The sequence below is a fragment of the Pipistrellus kuhlii genome, unplaced genomic scaffold (genome assembly GCF_014108245.1).
Source record: "Pipistrellus kuhlii isolate mPipKuh1 unplaced genomic scaffold, mPipKuh1.p scaffold_m20_p_3, whole genome shotgun sequence".
NCBI classification, from domain to species: Eukaryota; Metazoa; Chordata; class Mammalia; order Chiroptera; family Vespertilionidae; genus Pipistrellus; species Pipistrellus kuhlii.
In genome coordinates, this window is record NW_023425529.1 from 112,036,490 (window position 1) to 112,048,717 (window position 12,228).

Sequence of the window (12,228 nt, forward strand, 5' to 3'; positions counted from 1 at the left end):
GTGACATTTTTTAAGTATGAAGTTGGGAGACTGTGACCCTACTCAGCTGTGACTCAGTCACTTTACAAATGTTTAGTTTTAATGGTTTGGGGTCAAGAAAATATATATTTTAGTTACTTTCCCCTAAAGCAGTGGTCAGTAAGCCATGGCTCGTGAGCCACATGTGGCTCTTTGGCCCCTTGAATGTTCTAACGCCACTTCTTCAAAATAGACTCACCCAGGCCTAAAACCGATTTCTGCGCATGGGCCACAAAGCTGCGCCCACACGTGGTACTTTGTGGAAGAGCCACGCTCAAGGGACCAAAAAGCCACATGGGGCTCTCGAGCCGCAGTTTGCCGACCACTGCCCTAAAAGTATAAGTGATTTGTGAGGGAAAAGAGAAGGTGCTGGACACTTTATAAGCTTCTATAGCTTCAGAGGAAGATGCTTTGTAGCACAAGTCATTCTCTTTTATAGTTGATATATATTCAGTAACTTAGACTGAGGCTGAATTTGTACGATTTTGCATACGTCAGATGGAGCTGAAAAACACTGTTTTCCAAATGCACATGGCCGACTGTCTCAGAGACCTGCAATCACGGATCTTCCCGCCTTTGCAGTGCTGAGACTCCCAGCCAAGTGGAGCTGATTTGGTTCAGACTTGCTCCCCATCAGACAACTCTCACCTTCCTGGTTTCTACTCCTGTGCTTACACGTGAGCAGTCTCTCTCTGAGTGACTCAAATCCTTTATTTTGATTTGGAGTCTGAACCCCAGTTTTGCAGAGAGTATTGCTATATTCTTGTAGGGTTTGCATCGTTAAATAGCAAAGCACAGACACCGTTGCTGGTGAGGCATCACACTTCATTCTCCATTACTTAAAAAATAAGTGGGGATGTGGAGAAGAATCAGAACCACTAAAATCATTACAAACCAAGGAAATACAACTGGAAAGAACGCATTTTGAAATCTGCTGTACTATTTAAACGAAGTGGCTCTTTTTAAGCAAAGGCCCTGAGAAAGTTTAAGTCTAAGTGGGCTCACAGCAGCTAAATGCATTGGGTGCTACCCCAACCACCAGAGATTTCTTGACAGCCCCTCTCCTGGTGCCCTGTCACCCCTGCTGATGGGTTCCTTTCATCTTGTAGCCACTCTCCCTCCCCCAGACACACATTTAAAACACACATGTACCTCCATGAGCATTGCCTTCCAAGACTTTCTTTGAACTTGGGTAGGGTAACTACATGGATGAACACATTGTCAGCACTGGCATAGATAGGGCCTCAATAAATGGCCTCACTGCTAGAGATTTTGATTGTTTGGATCTGGAGTCTTGCTTTTACACACACACACACACACACACACACACACACACACATACACACACACGCGCGCGCGCGCGCGGACCCTTCCCAGAAGACTTGGAATTTTGCTATTCAAAGTGACTGACGCTTGTTGGGAATCCTGAAAAGAAAGACGAGCTTGTGAGGGCACCTTCCCATGAGCGGCCCCAGGGAGGGCAGGCTCATTCCTTGAGTTCTCTGTTTGCTAAGATGCAGCGCCACCAGGTCCCTCCAGCCCCCACTCTGGCTTGATACCTGGAGCTTGTTCAAAAGACCCACATCCCATGACATGATGTTGATCCCTCCACCTGGAGGAGGGAGCAGCGAGGCAAACAGGGAGTCTTGTTAGCAGGACTCATACACCAAGGAGCAGGCCAGCGCCAGCGAGGGACTCCAGCTGTCGGGAAAGGGGAACCTGCAGGAGGGAGGCATGATCTGTGATCGTCAGTCCTGGCAGAGAGCAGGGGAGTGGCGATGCTGGTGAAGATGGAGAGATGAGAGCAAATGCATAGCGGATGAAGCAGGGGCAGAGATAATGAGAACTTGGAGGAGGAAGATGGAATTGACTTAAAGGGGAGAAGGGCACACTGCTGGCATTAAGCTTGCAAAGGTGAAGCGCTTTAACGGCACTGTCCTGTACTTCCGCTGAAAATAACAAAACATTCTGAGCCAACTCCACTCTAACTCACAGTGGCATGAGTTACAGCCCTAAGGTGGGATGAGCAGAGAGAGTTGACAAAGAGGAAGAAGGTGAGGGACACCTACAGTAAGAAAACTTTAAGATAGGAAAATGTGGAGGGGTTTTTAAAGTCCTTCTGTGCCCACTGATAATAGATACCGTAGCACTTGTATCACTGCATGCCCTTCTCTTTTCATACATGCCACCCATTGCCCATGCTCCCTCATCCCTGTTATATGTAGAAACATCAGTGATGTGGCCTGAAGCTTAGCGGGCAGAATTTTTTTTGTAAGTGGGAGAGATGTGGACATGAGCCATGATTAGCTGCCCCGGTCCATAACCAGCTGCCCCACACTCACTGTCTTCCAGGCGCCATCTCTTTGGCAAAGCCCCTCTCTTGGCACAAAGAACATATGGCTTTTTTGCTTACAGTTTGAGATCACCTTAAACATATAATGAAGCTTTCATTTGAATGTATACAAATAGCCATGAAAACCAGTGTTCCAACCAAGCACATGGATGGTGTATATATATTATATGCATTTATTTTCTTTCAAACTTGAAACATTTATTTCTCACCATGGATTCCTTATTTTAGGCATTAAAAATGGCACAGAAGGTGCTGCTTCGAAGCATAATAAGCCAGGACGAAATACTGGCAACAGCTGCAAGGCCTGCTCACCCTTTGCCCTTGCTCTCCGCCTCCATATGTCTGCTTTGAGTCAGGCTAGGATAAAATGCCAATTAAAGATTCCAGAACTCTCGTGTAACAGCTGATTTCTCCTGATCCTCGGTGAGAGAGTCCAGGCAGTAGTGTTTTCAAATGCTCACTGTCCTAAATAGCTTTTCTGCTAATGCCTCCGTGACCAAGGAGATGTCTTCCCAGTTCTTCCTTTACGGAAAGAAGAAAACTGTCTTTTTTCACCATGTCAGCCACTGAAACATGTTCACAGAGGACGTGACAGTAGCTGTGTGGCATATTCAGCCAACCAGCCTTCACCAGTAACCGTTACTATCACATCATTTGGCTGGTGGCAGCTTGCAAGCACTGCAGGGCTTAAATTAATAGCAATGCAACTGGGAAATGAAATCATTTTTTATTCTTAAGAACCAATTTTTGTACATTTTATGCCTATGGAATTGCTTTCAAATCTTATTATTTAAAAAATAATGAATAAGATCCATTTATTTTTTTTTTTGCCAGCCATCAAGTTTCATAAAATATTGGTCTCAAACTGGTTTCAGTAAGACTCATTAGAGTTATGGGCCCCATCTGTGTTTTTCCTCCTTGGAAGCTTTATAAAGTGCAGCCTCAGACAAACCAGAGTTAATAAGATGAAAATCACTTAATAGATATACTTGCTTATTCACTTGGTGTTTTTTTTGTTTTGTTTTATTTTTGTTTTTTTTAATTTGCAGTTAAAAGGTACCAAGGAATTGGTGGAGACCAATGGCCACAGCCATGAGGATACAAATGTAGGTACCCCAAACCTGGAATTTGTTCTTTGTTCTTAATTGATGCTGGTTGAATGCTTATGGGAATGTGGCATTTTATTCACAACACGAAGGAGATCAGAGTTCCTGCCTCCCAGGGGCTTGTTAAGATCACTGTGCCTGGTTTGACAATCAAATATAGTAAACAGGCACTGCTACTGATAGCTCAGGTTACAGGATGCCAGCGTAGAAGTACCTGACCTAATCTCTACCTTAGAATTTTAATCTCAATGGATTTGCTTGAGCTCTTTATATTTCCAAAGCTACAAACTAATGATGTGTTGGGAGGCCAGATGGAATGAGACCCAACAGGTTAATAGGTAAGACATTGCATGTATATTTATTCAATTTGCCTGTCAATGCAGATGGCAATGAAATGATTGCTATGTTGAGGAGGTATCAGGGCAAACTGTTTCTCCCAGAAAAGCCCTGAAAAGTCTACCCCTCTTCTGTGTCAGACCCACAACTGTAGCATGATGCATCTGTCTTCTTGATGCAGGCATAATGGTACATCATGTACCTGACTTCCCCTCTGAGTGTTCCTTAAGTTGCCCCAAATTAGTCAAGTGCTCTCTTTGCCTTGGAAGTTCCTCAGTCTCAGGCGCAATATTATACCATGCAGGTCACTGTCTCTCTATATGTCTGATGGTCCTGTTTTTGTCTTTTTAAAAATATCTCTGATATCTGTATATATCTGATTACTCTCATCACAGAAAATGCTTACTAAGCAGTTCTTTTCACATAACAGAGAATCAGACATGGTAATCAATTCGTGATTAACTAGAGCTAGGAGAAATGATTCATTTCATGTTTACCCTTGTTTTAATTTTATACAGCAGAGAGCCTGACATTCAGAGTACCAGAAATTCCCTCTTATTAATTACTGTTCCCACCAAACAGATAGTTAACAAATGATGCTTATTGAGACCTGACTTATATATACATGGATCTCTGCTAGGTACTGGGGAGGAAGTAGTTTACAAAGAATTGTTAGGCCCTGGCTGGTGTTGCTGAGTGGTTAGAGAGTTGCCCTGCACACCAAAGGTCTTTGAGTTCAATTCTTGGTCAAAGGCATATACCTGAGTTGCAGGCTAGATCCCTGCGGCCCCAGTCAGGGTATGTGGAAGAGGCAACCAATCTATGTGTCTCTCTCACATCAATCTTTCTCTCTCTATCAATCTTTCTCTCTCTATCAATCTGTATATCTCTATCTCTATCTCTGTTTCTATCTCTATCTCTATATCTCTCCCCCTCCCCCCCACTCTTTTCTTCCCTCCCTTCCACTCTTCCTAAAAGTCAATGGAAGCATGCTCAGGTGAGGATTAAAAATTTTTTTAAACAAAAAGAATTGTAAGGCTTGCTGTCTGCCCTCAAAGAACTTGTGAAGCATTTGAGGAGTTAAAGAGCACATGGGCAAAATAAGACGTGGTAAGAATACAGGAAGGTCAGGCCACTGTGGCTTGATGTAGTTTGAAATTTGGACTTTGCTACTTGTTAACTGTGTCAACTTGACAAGTCAACTTGACAAGTTAACTGTGTCAACGTGACAAGTTACTTAAACCTCTGATCCTCCTTTTCCTCAAAAACGCATCATGATGTTGTAATGAGCTGAAGAACATGAAAACCTTAAGATGTTATTATTGAGGTTTCTTTGTGCTGCATAATAAAGAATGCTTCCTGGGTCTGTGGCATTTGTGTCTGACTTTGAAGAATGGATAGAATTAAGAAAACAGAAAGCTTCAGGAGGAAGCCATTCATTCAGAGATCCCCAAAGGAGACACTGTGACCTAAGTAGAGATGTCCTCCCACCTCAGAGTTTTATTATCCCCCATTCTTACCCTAAATATCTTCTTCAGGATCCTGGCTTCAGGGACACACTGCTGCCATATTCTCAGCCCAAACTTTCGTATGCACTCCCCCAAGGCAGGCCCTCTGTGCCTTCCAGGAAGCTGGGTGATCCAGTGGGCCGGAGAAAGTGGCAGTCTGCCTTCACTCCTCGGTCTGTAAATTGTAGGTAATACTGCCTGCCTTTCCTTCCTCGAGGCTTAGTGTGAGAAGCAAAGGAGCTGATGGATGTGGAAGCACTTGGTCACAGTGAGGTTCTACCTGAGTAGGATGTTGTTACTGCTATAATCTCGTCTGCTGACTAAATTAAATTAAATGACACACATCTAGCCCTGAGGCTCTGTTTTGAAGAATGTTGGACGGCATTTATTATTAAACCAGAGACCGTGCACCGGTGGGGTCCATTGGCCTGGCCCATGGGGATCAGGCTGAAAATCAGCTCTCTGACAGCCCCACAAAAGGGGTTCCAGACTGTGAGAGGGCAGTTCTCAAGTGACGCATCCCCGAATTGGGCTCCCTGCTCTCTGGTTCTGGGTATGTCACCCAAGAACCACAGTTGCCAAGTTACCATAGCTACCTAGTCACTGCAGCTCAGCAGCTCCTGCATTGTGCGTCTGTCCCCTGGTGGTCAGTGCACTTTGTAGCTACCAGTTGGACGGTCGGATGGTCATATGGTCAGACAGTCGCTTAGGCTTTTATGTAGAGAGATAGGAAAAGTTTAAGGGCTTTGGCCTTTTTAAAGGAACGTTTTTAGATTTTAAAAATACCTGTGTTGGGTCCATGATGTGGGCTTTGCAACCAACCCAGAGACCTGACGGCTGAGAGATGGGAGGAGCAGCACCTTGACCAATGGCAGGTGAGATACTTGAGGAGCCACAGAACCAGCAGCACCTGCTAGTCTCCGATGCAGAGCCCCAAGCTACATTTACAACCTGTTTTCTCAGGGCTTCCCAGTAGGTGAATTGTTCACATGTCCTCTTTCTTGTCTGTAATGTTTCTCTCCTTTGCACAGTTTCCCTAGCACCTCCTCTAGGGTTATGAGAAAGAAAAGAAACAAAAATCACTTATTTGGGCCTCGCATTGGGGATGCTAGCAAAGTATTTTGTGAGGACATTTTTAAATGTCTGAAATGAAGTCTCAGTGTCATCTGAAGTTTCCACCAGCCCCATGGTGGCTGAAGAAGATAAGGTTTTCACACCAGACTGAGAGGAGAAGGTTTGAATCTATTTTAATCACTAAGTAGCCTTATAACCATGGCAAGTTGTTTGATCCTTTTTGAATTTCACCTTTCTCATCCTTAAGTGTGTTAAATGAATGCACATAGATAAACACCTGGCCCAGGGCACGTACTCAACAAGCATCAGTGACCTTCTGTGGTATCAATATCAACAGTATTTAATATTAGAGGCCTGGTGCACAAAATTTGTGCACTTGAGGGGGGTCCCTCAGCCTGGCCTGCACCCTCTCACAGTCTGAAAGCTCTGAAGGGATGTCTGACTGACGGCTTAGGCTCACTAAGCCGTCAGTCAGACATCCTTAGCATTATCACAGAGGCGGGAGAGGCTCCCACCACTGCCGCTGTGCTCACCAGCTGTCAGCCTGGCTTCTGGCTGAGCGGTGCTCCCCCTGTGGGAGTCCACTGACCACCAGGGGGCAGCTCTTGCATTGAGTGTCTGCCCCTGGTAATCAGTGTGCATCATAGTGACCAGTCATTTCACCATTCAGTCATTTGCATATTAGCCTTTTATTATATAGGATACACTGTAGATGAGACCCCCTAGAACCATAAGAAATGCAAAAATTAATTGTTAACTCATTCTAGAATTGCTCCCACTTAAAATCAAATTGCCCCTCTCCCCACATCCCCATGGGACATGTGCTGCACCTTGGGAACCACTGGGCTTGACACTTTTCCTCTCTGAGCTTCATTTCTGAATCCATTCGCACATACCATGGGAATTGTAATCTCTTCTCTACCTACCTCACTGGGTTGTCATGAGGAGGTTCTGAGCTAATAAACCTAGAAGTGTTTCATCAAGTAAGTGATGTCTAGATGGGAAGGGATTGTTATTTTTAAGCCCATCTGTACCCTTGAAGGAAACAGGTGCTGATTGAGGGAGGAGGGCATGATTGTTTCCTGGGACTGTAGCTATTGAAGCTTTGCAGAGGGTTCCACAGGCCTCGGAGAGGCAGGCTCTGGCCAGCAGCCCTGTAGGTGGTCATTCCTGGAGGCACTGGCTGGCGGGGGGGGGGTGCTAGGAGGGAGGCGAGGCCAAAGGGAGAGTAACTGTCAAACCTCCCTATTTGGCACCATTCTTTAACTTGTACTTGGCATTTTTACAGCTGTACATGCTCAGGGTGGGGCTCTGATCTCCTGGAGCGAGGTGGGGGCCGGGCCAGGGTGGGGCCTGCTGGGCTAAGAGGGTTTAGCTGTGGCCCCCAGCAAGCTTCAGTGTGCTTCTGCTGCAGAGATGGCACCGCTGCTGCAGGGGGGATGGGTCTGACCCTGGGGGCAACTTGGGCCTGTCTCCACCCAGGTCTGGAGTTGTAGGGAGGAGAGGCTTGTCAGACCCTAATAGAGGTGATTGGACAGTGGAGGGCCTCGGGACCCAAGGGCGCTGATGGGTCGTCACCGGCGTGCTATTGTTGTGGGTGCCTCTGGTGGGAGTGGCTGGGAAAGAGATTGGGAGTCGGAGGTGTGGGCTGCAGCTACCCCAAAGGCTGGGTCTTCTCCCCATCCAGTCAGCCTCCCTGTCCCCCCAGAGGTGTGGGGGCTGAGGTAGGGTGTCCATGCAGGGGGATTGGAAGAGCTCCCCTTGGCCACTTCCTCTTCGCTCTTTGCAGTCTGAGTTCCTGTCAGGCTCTCTCCTCAGATCCCAGGAACTTGGCTCCAGCCAACCCTGCCCCACTCGGCTCTCCCTGGTCACCTGCCTGTCAGGAGGCTGCCAGCACACCCTGCTGTGGGCAGCATGGTCCTGGGGTAGGGGGGTAGAGGTGTGGGGAGCAGCTCCAGTAAAGTTCAATAAACCCTGGGTCTGTGCTGGGATTTGGCTGCAGAGGTGTCTGCCTGGGAGGGACAAATCACATGAGACCCAGAGTCCCACCCTGAGGTCCCACAGCCTTGCCCACCCTGCTGAATGGTCATGATATGAAGGCATCCCAGATAATTTGCATATTTCTCTATTATTATATAAGATAGTAGGCAGTACTTTGACAAGATACATTTTAATGTAGATCTTAAAGGCTTAAAGCCTCTGGTCCAGAGATTATTGACTGATACAAATAGATGTTTTTTGTGTGTAAAATTATTCATCTATGAGAATAGGGATTCACTATATTATCATTTATTAATAATAATTACACAGTAGATTGGTGCTAGTATAGCTGGGTATTCTTGTGAAAATTGACAATTGGTTTTTAAAAACTATACTATTATACAAGTAGAAAGGTAAGCTTTGTATGAAACTAAAAAATTACAGAAAAACATAGAGATAAAGAAAAGTAATTTAGTTTCTCATTACTCAAAGATAACCACGATGAATATTTTATTTTAGTTTGTTTCTGCCATGTGCATGTATATGACCAGAGGGAAAAGCCATACATAAATGAATATTACTATTGTCTTCAAATTTGTACCTTTTTGATTTCTCATTATATCATAAGTGTTTGTTTTTTTCTTGTCACCAAATGTTCCTGGAAGACATGATTCTTAATAGCTGAATAATATAGATATGAAATAATAGAACTACACACCTATGTGTTAGGCATTTAACTTCCCTTTTTTTATTTTTAACAATTATAAATAATGCTGCAATTAACATGCCCATAAATCTCAGTGCTTCTTTCATATTTGTTTCCGGGGCATTCGGTATATTAATATCTGTGCCATGAAGTCTGGTAGGCAGCTTCAGACTCACACAGTGGTTGGCACTCAGAACATCAGCGTGGCAGATGCTCACTTGTGGAATCCATTAGTTGTACTGGAGGGAGCTACCAGATGATATGTTGAGTCCTGCAATTTACAAACAACCCTTTGTCTTAGTCTGAGAATTGGGAAGCTTACAGGATGCCAGCTACCAAGATTTGGTTGGTTACTATTGTTTTTCTGCTGTTTCTACATGTTATTGAGCAACCACAGTATCTGACCATCTTGCTAGGGGTTCTTGAGGTCCCCAAACAGCGGCACCCTCAGGAGACCCACCTTTGTCCCCACATGACAGATCTTCTGGAAGCCCGTGCCATAAGAAAAGCTTTCTGGGAAGACTACAAACCTGTGAGATCAGCCTCAGAGGCCTTTCTCGCGAGAGGACTGCACTCGCTGATTTCACACAGGGTTTTCTTTGTATGTGGAACAGGATGTATTAAATGACAGTGGGAAGTTCAACTTTTTAAGTGGACCCAAGTTTAAAACTAGCCTTTATCACAGTTCCCTTAGAGTAGGGGTGTCGAACTCAATCAGAGAAGGGGCCAAAATCTAAAATCCAGCCTAAATCGCGGGCCGAATGGTTTACTGAACAGTCATAAACTGTCATTGTGATGGAAACGCAGCGGAGTGCAGTGATGACAGCGCGGTGCGGGCCACATTGCAAGGCCTGGAGGGACGGATTTGGCCCGCGGGCCTTGTGTTTGACACATGTGCCTTAGAGAGTTCAGTTATTCCAGATCCAATTTTCTTTCGTTAGAAGCAAAGCTGTGTGTTGCTTCTTCTCCATCACTGAGCAGTCTTCCAATCCCCAGAAGTGCTGAATGAGTAGCCTGGTCCCTGGCAATTATGCATAACGGATATCAAAATCTTAAGAAAAGATAAAGTCCCCATCTGGCATCTTTTTTGGTGGCCTTCCTCCCAGCGGCACCTCCATCTGTGATCCTACTGTGTATGTTTGGTGGAAAAGTGGAGGAGAAGGGAGAGGACACGAGGAATGTAGGAACAAAATGAGGAATCAAGTAAAGAGGCAGCCTCAACCTTCAGTGTACAGGCCAGTCTGGTCTAAGGGATGCCCGTGAATTTTCTCTCCTTTCGCCCTGTTTCTGCTGCAGGAGAGCTGCCACCCCACACTCCCTACATGACAGTTCAGGCTCACGCACTGCGGTCAGGGAAATCATTTGCAGCCTGTAACGAGGGTTAATCTGTGATGAGGAAGGTTACCACTGTCAAGTAAACACCCTTTTCGCCCCACAATAGACATACAAAAGAGAAAAGACTCAGTTTGTGACGTTGCCTCCATAAGAGTTGTCTTTAAATCTGGCGGAATAAAGATGTCAGCTTTAGCACGCAGCAGCAGCAAGCTCCGGTCACCACGCATTATTGGTGTGTGTGGCAGAACTTACAAGTGCCAGTTTCAAACATGACTTTCATCCTTCAGGCCAGCAATTTACAACCGGTGTGCAGCGAGGATTTTTAAAATATTCAATACCTGGCTTTTTAGTCAGGGGCACTGACCTCTTTTCCCTTAGATTGTAAAAAACAAAACAAAAACAAAAACAAATAAAAGACAACAGCCAACACAATAGCCCATCAGCTGTGAATGAATCAAGATTAACCTATTTTTGGCATATTTGCAAAACATATATTTTTTTAGTGTGCTGCAGAATTTTAGTAATTAGTTTATGTGTGCCATGAGATGAAAAAGGTTGAAAATCACTGCTTTAGGCAGGGAAGCGCATGAACTAAGAATACATATGAATTAAACAAGGTGAGATAGGGAAATAGGACCACATCTTCAAAGGGCAAAGACCACTCAGGCTCTGTCCTTTCCTCCGGTAGCCACCTGCCCTTGGGAGACCTGACCTTGAACTGTAAGAGGAGCAGAGGAGACAGGAAGGAACACCTTCCATCAGGATTCACACCTGCTGCTCCCGAGCCCACAGGCTCTGTCAGGGGAGCAGGGAGCAGGACAGAGGGCCGAGGACGGGCGGGCAGACACTGTGGTGTGAGACTGCAGTGACATGGTGCTTCCAGCCCCTCCTGTCTTTCTTCTCACCATCACCCTCTGTCCCTGCCCGCACAGAGTCCCTCAGTCTGTGTCCCCGCACAGCCTGCCTACCGCTGTGCTCAGTAAATCAACAAGTGTCCATTGAAGAAGAGGGCAGCGTGTAGGTTCAAAAACGGATCTGAGAGCTAAGTGGCCTGGCTTCAGTCCTGGCTCTGCAGGTTACTGTCTGGGTGACCCTGTGCGATACACTGAACCAACGTTTTTTCATTTCTAAGATGAAGTCATACACCTGCCTCAGAAGGTGGATGTGAGCGTTGGGTGCAGGGCAATATGGGAGGTGCATGCTAGCTATTGCTATCGCTCCAGCCTTCTGCATGCCTTCTGCGGGGCTCCACAGACGTGCCTCACCGTCCTAGCCAAAACTGTCCACTGTTTCGTTCCATCGGGACTCACTGACCCTGTCAGTTATGCATGGGAATAACGGGCTTGTTCGCATGTTTCCAAAAACTCTCTGCACGCAGACCTTTACTGGAAGGACTGGCTCTATGGACAGGAGAGTCTCATGGGAGTTAGGTGAAATGTGCGGGTATATTGGGTGTACGACCCTCTGAAAAGCCACTGTGTCTTCCTTCAGGGAAGGATGGATTCCTGTCTGTGAATGGCTGAGGTTACCCTTGCTCTATGCATATCTGAAATCAGTAAGGCAGACTTTTCATGGACTAATATTCCTTTACCCTGTGATATAAGACCCTGTTCCCATTTTAAATGCTCACACCTCGAACTTGGCCTTTTCCTCAAGTTGCAGCTCCTGTAAATTATTGCTTTTTGCCACTGATGTTTCCTTCCCCACCTCCACCCTCTAAATCTGCCCCCTCCAGATGGGCTTTTCCGGCTGGTTAACCAAGTTTTCTGCTGTGAGTCCATAATCCCATGGGAAAAACCCACTCACACCCCA

At 45.8% G+C, this 12,228-nt stretch overlaps 1 protein-coding gene across 2 annotated transcripts in view; it reads left to right on the forward strand.

The window, feature by feature from the left end:
* ENOX1 (ecto-NOX disulfide-thiol exchanger 1) overlaps positions 1–12,228 on the forward strand; it is a 552,525-nt gene that overhangs the window by 495,582 nt on the left and 44,715 nt on the right. For both annotated transcript variants that reach the window (XM_045588672.1, XM_036457780.2), the window contains one exon: positions 3,421–3,477. In XM_045588672.1, coding sequence (XP_045444628.1) covers positions 3,421–3,477 — 57 coding nt within the window. The remainder of the gene's footprint in view (positions 1–3,420; positions 3,478–12,228) is intronic.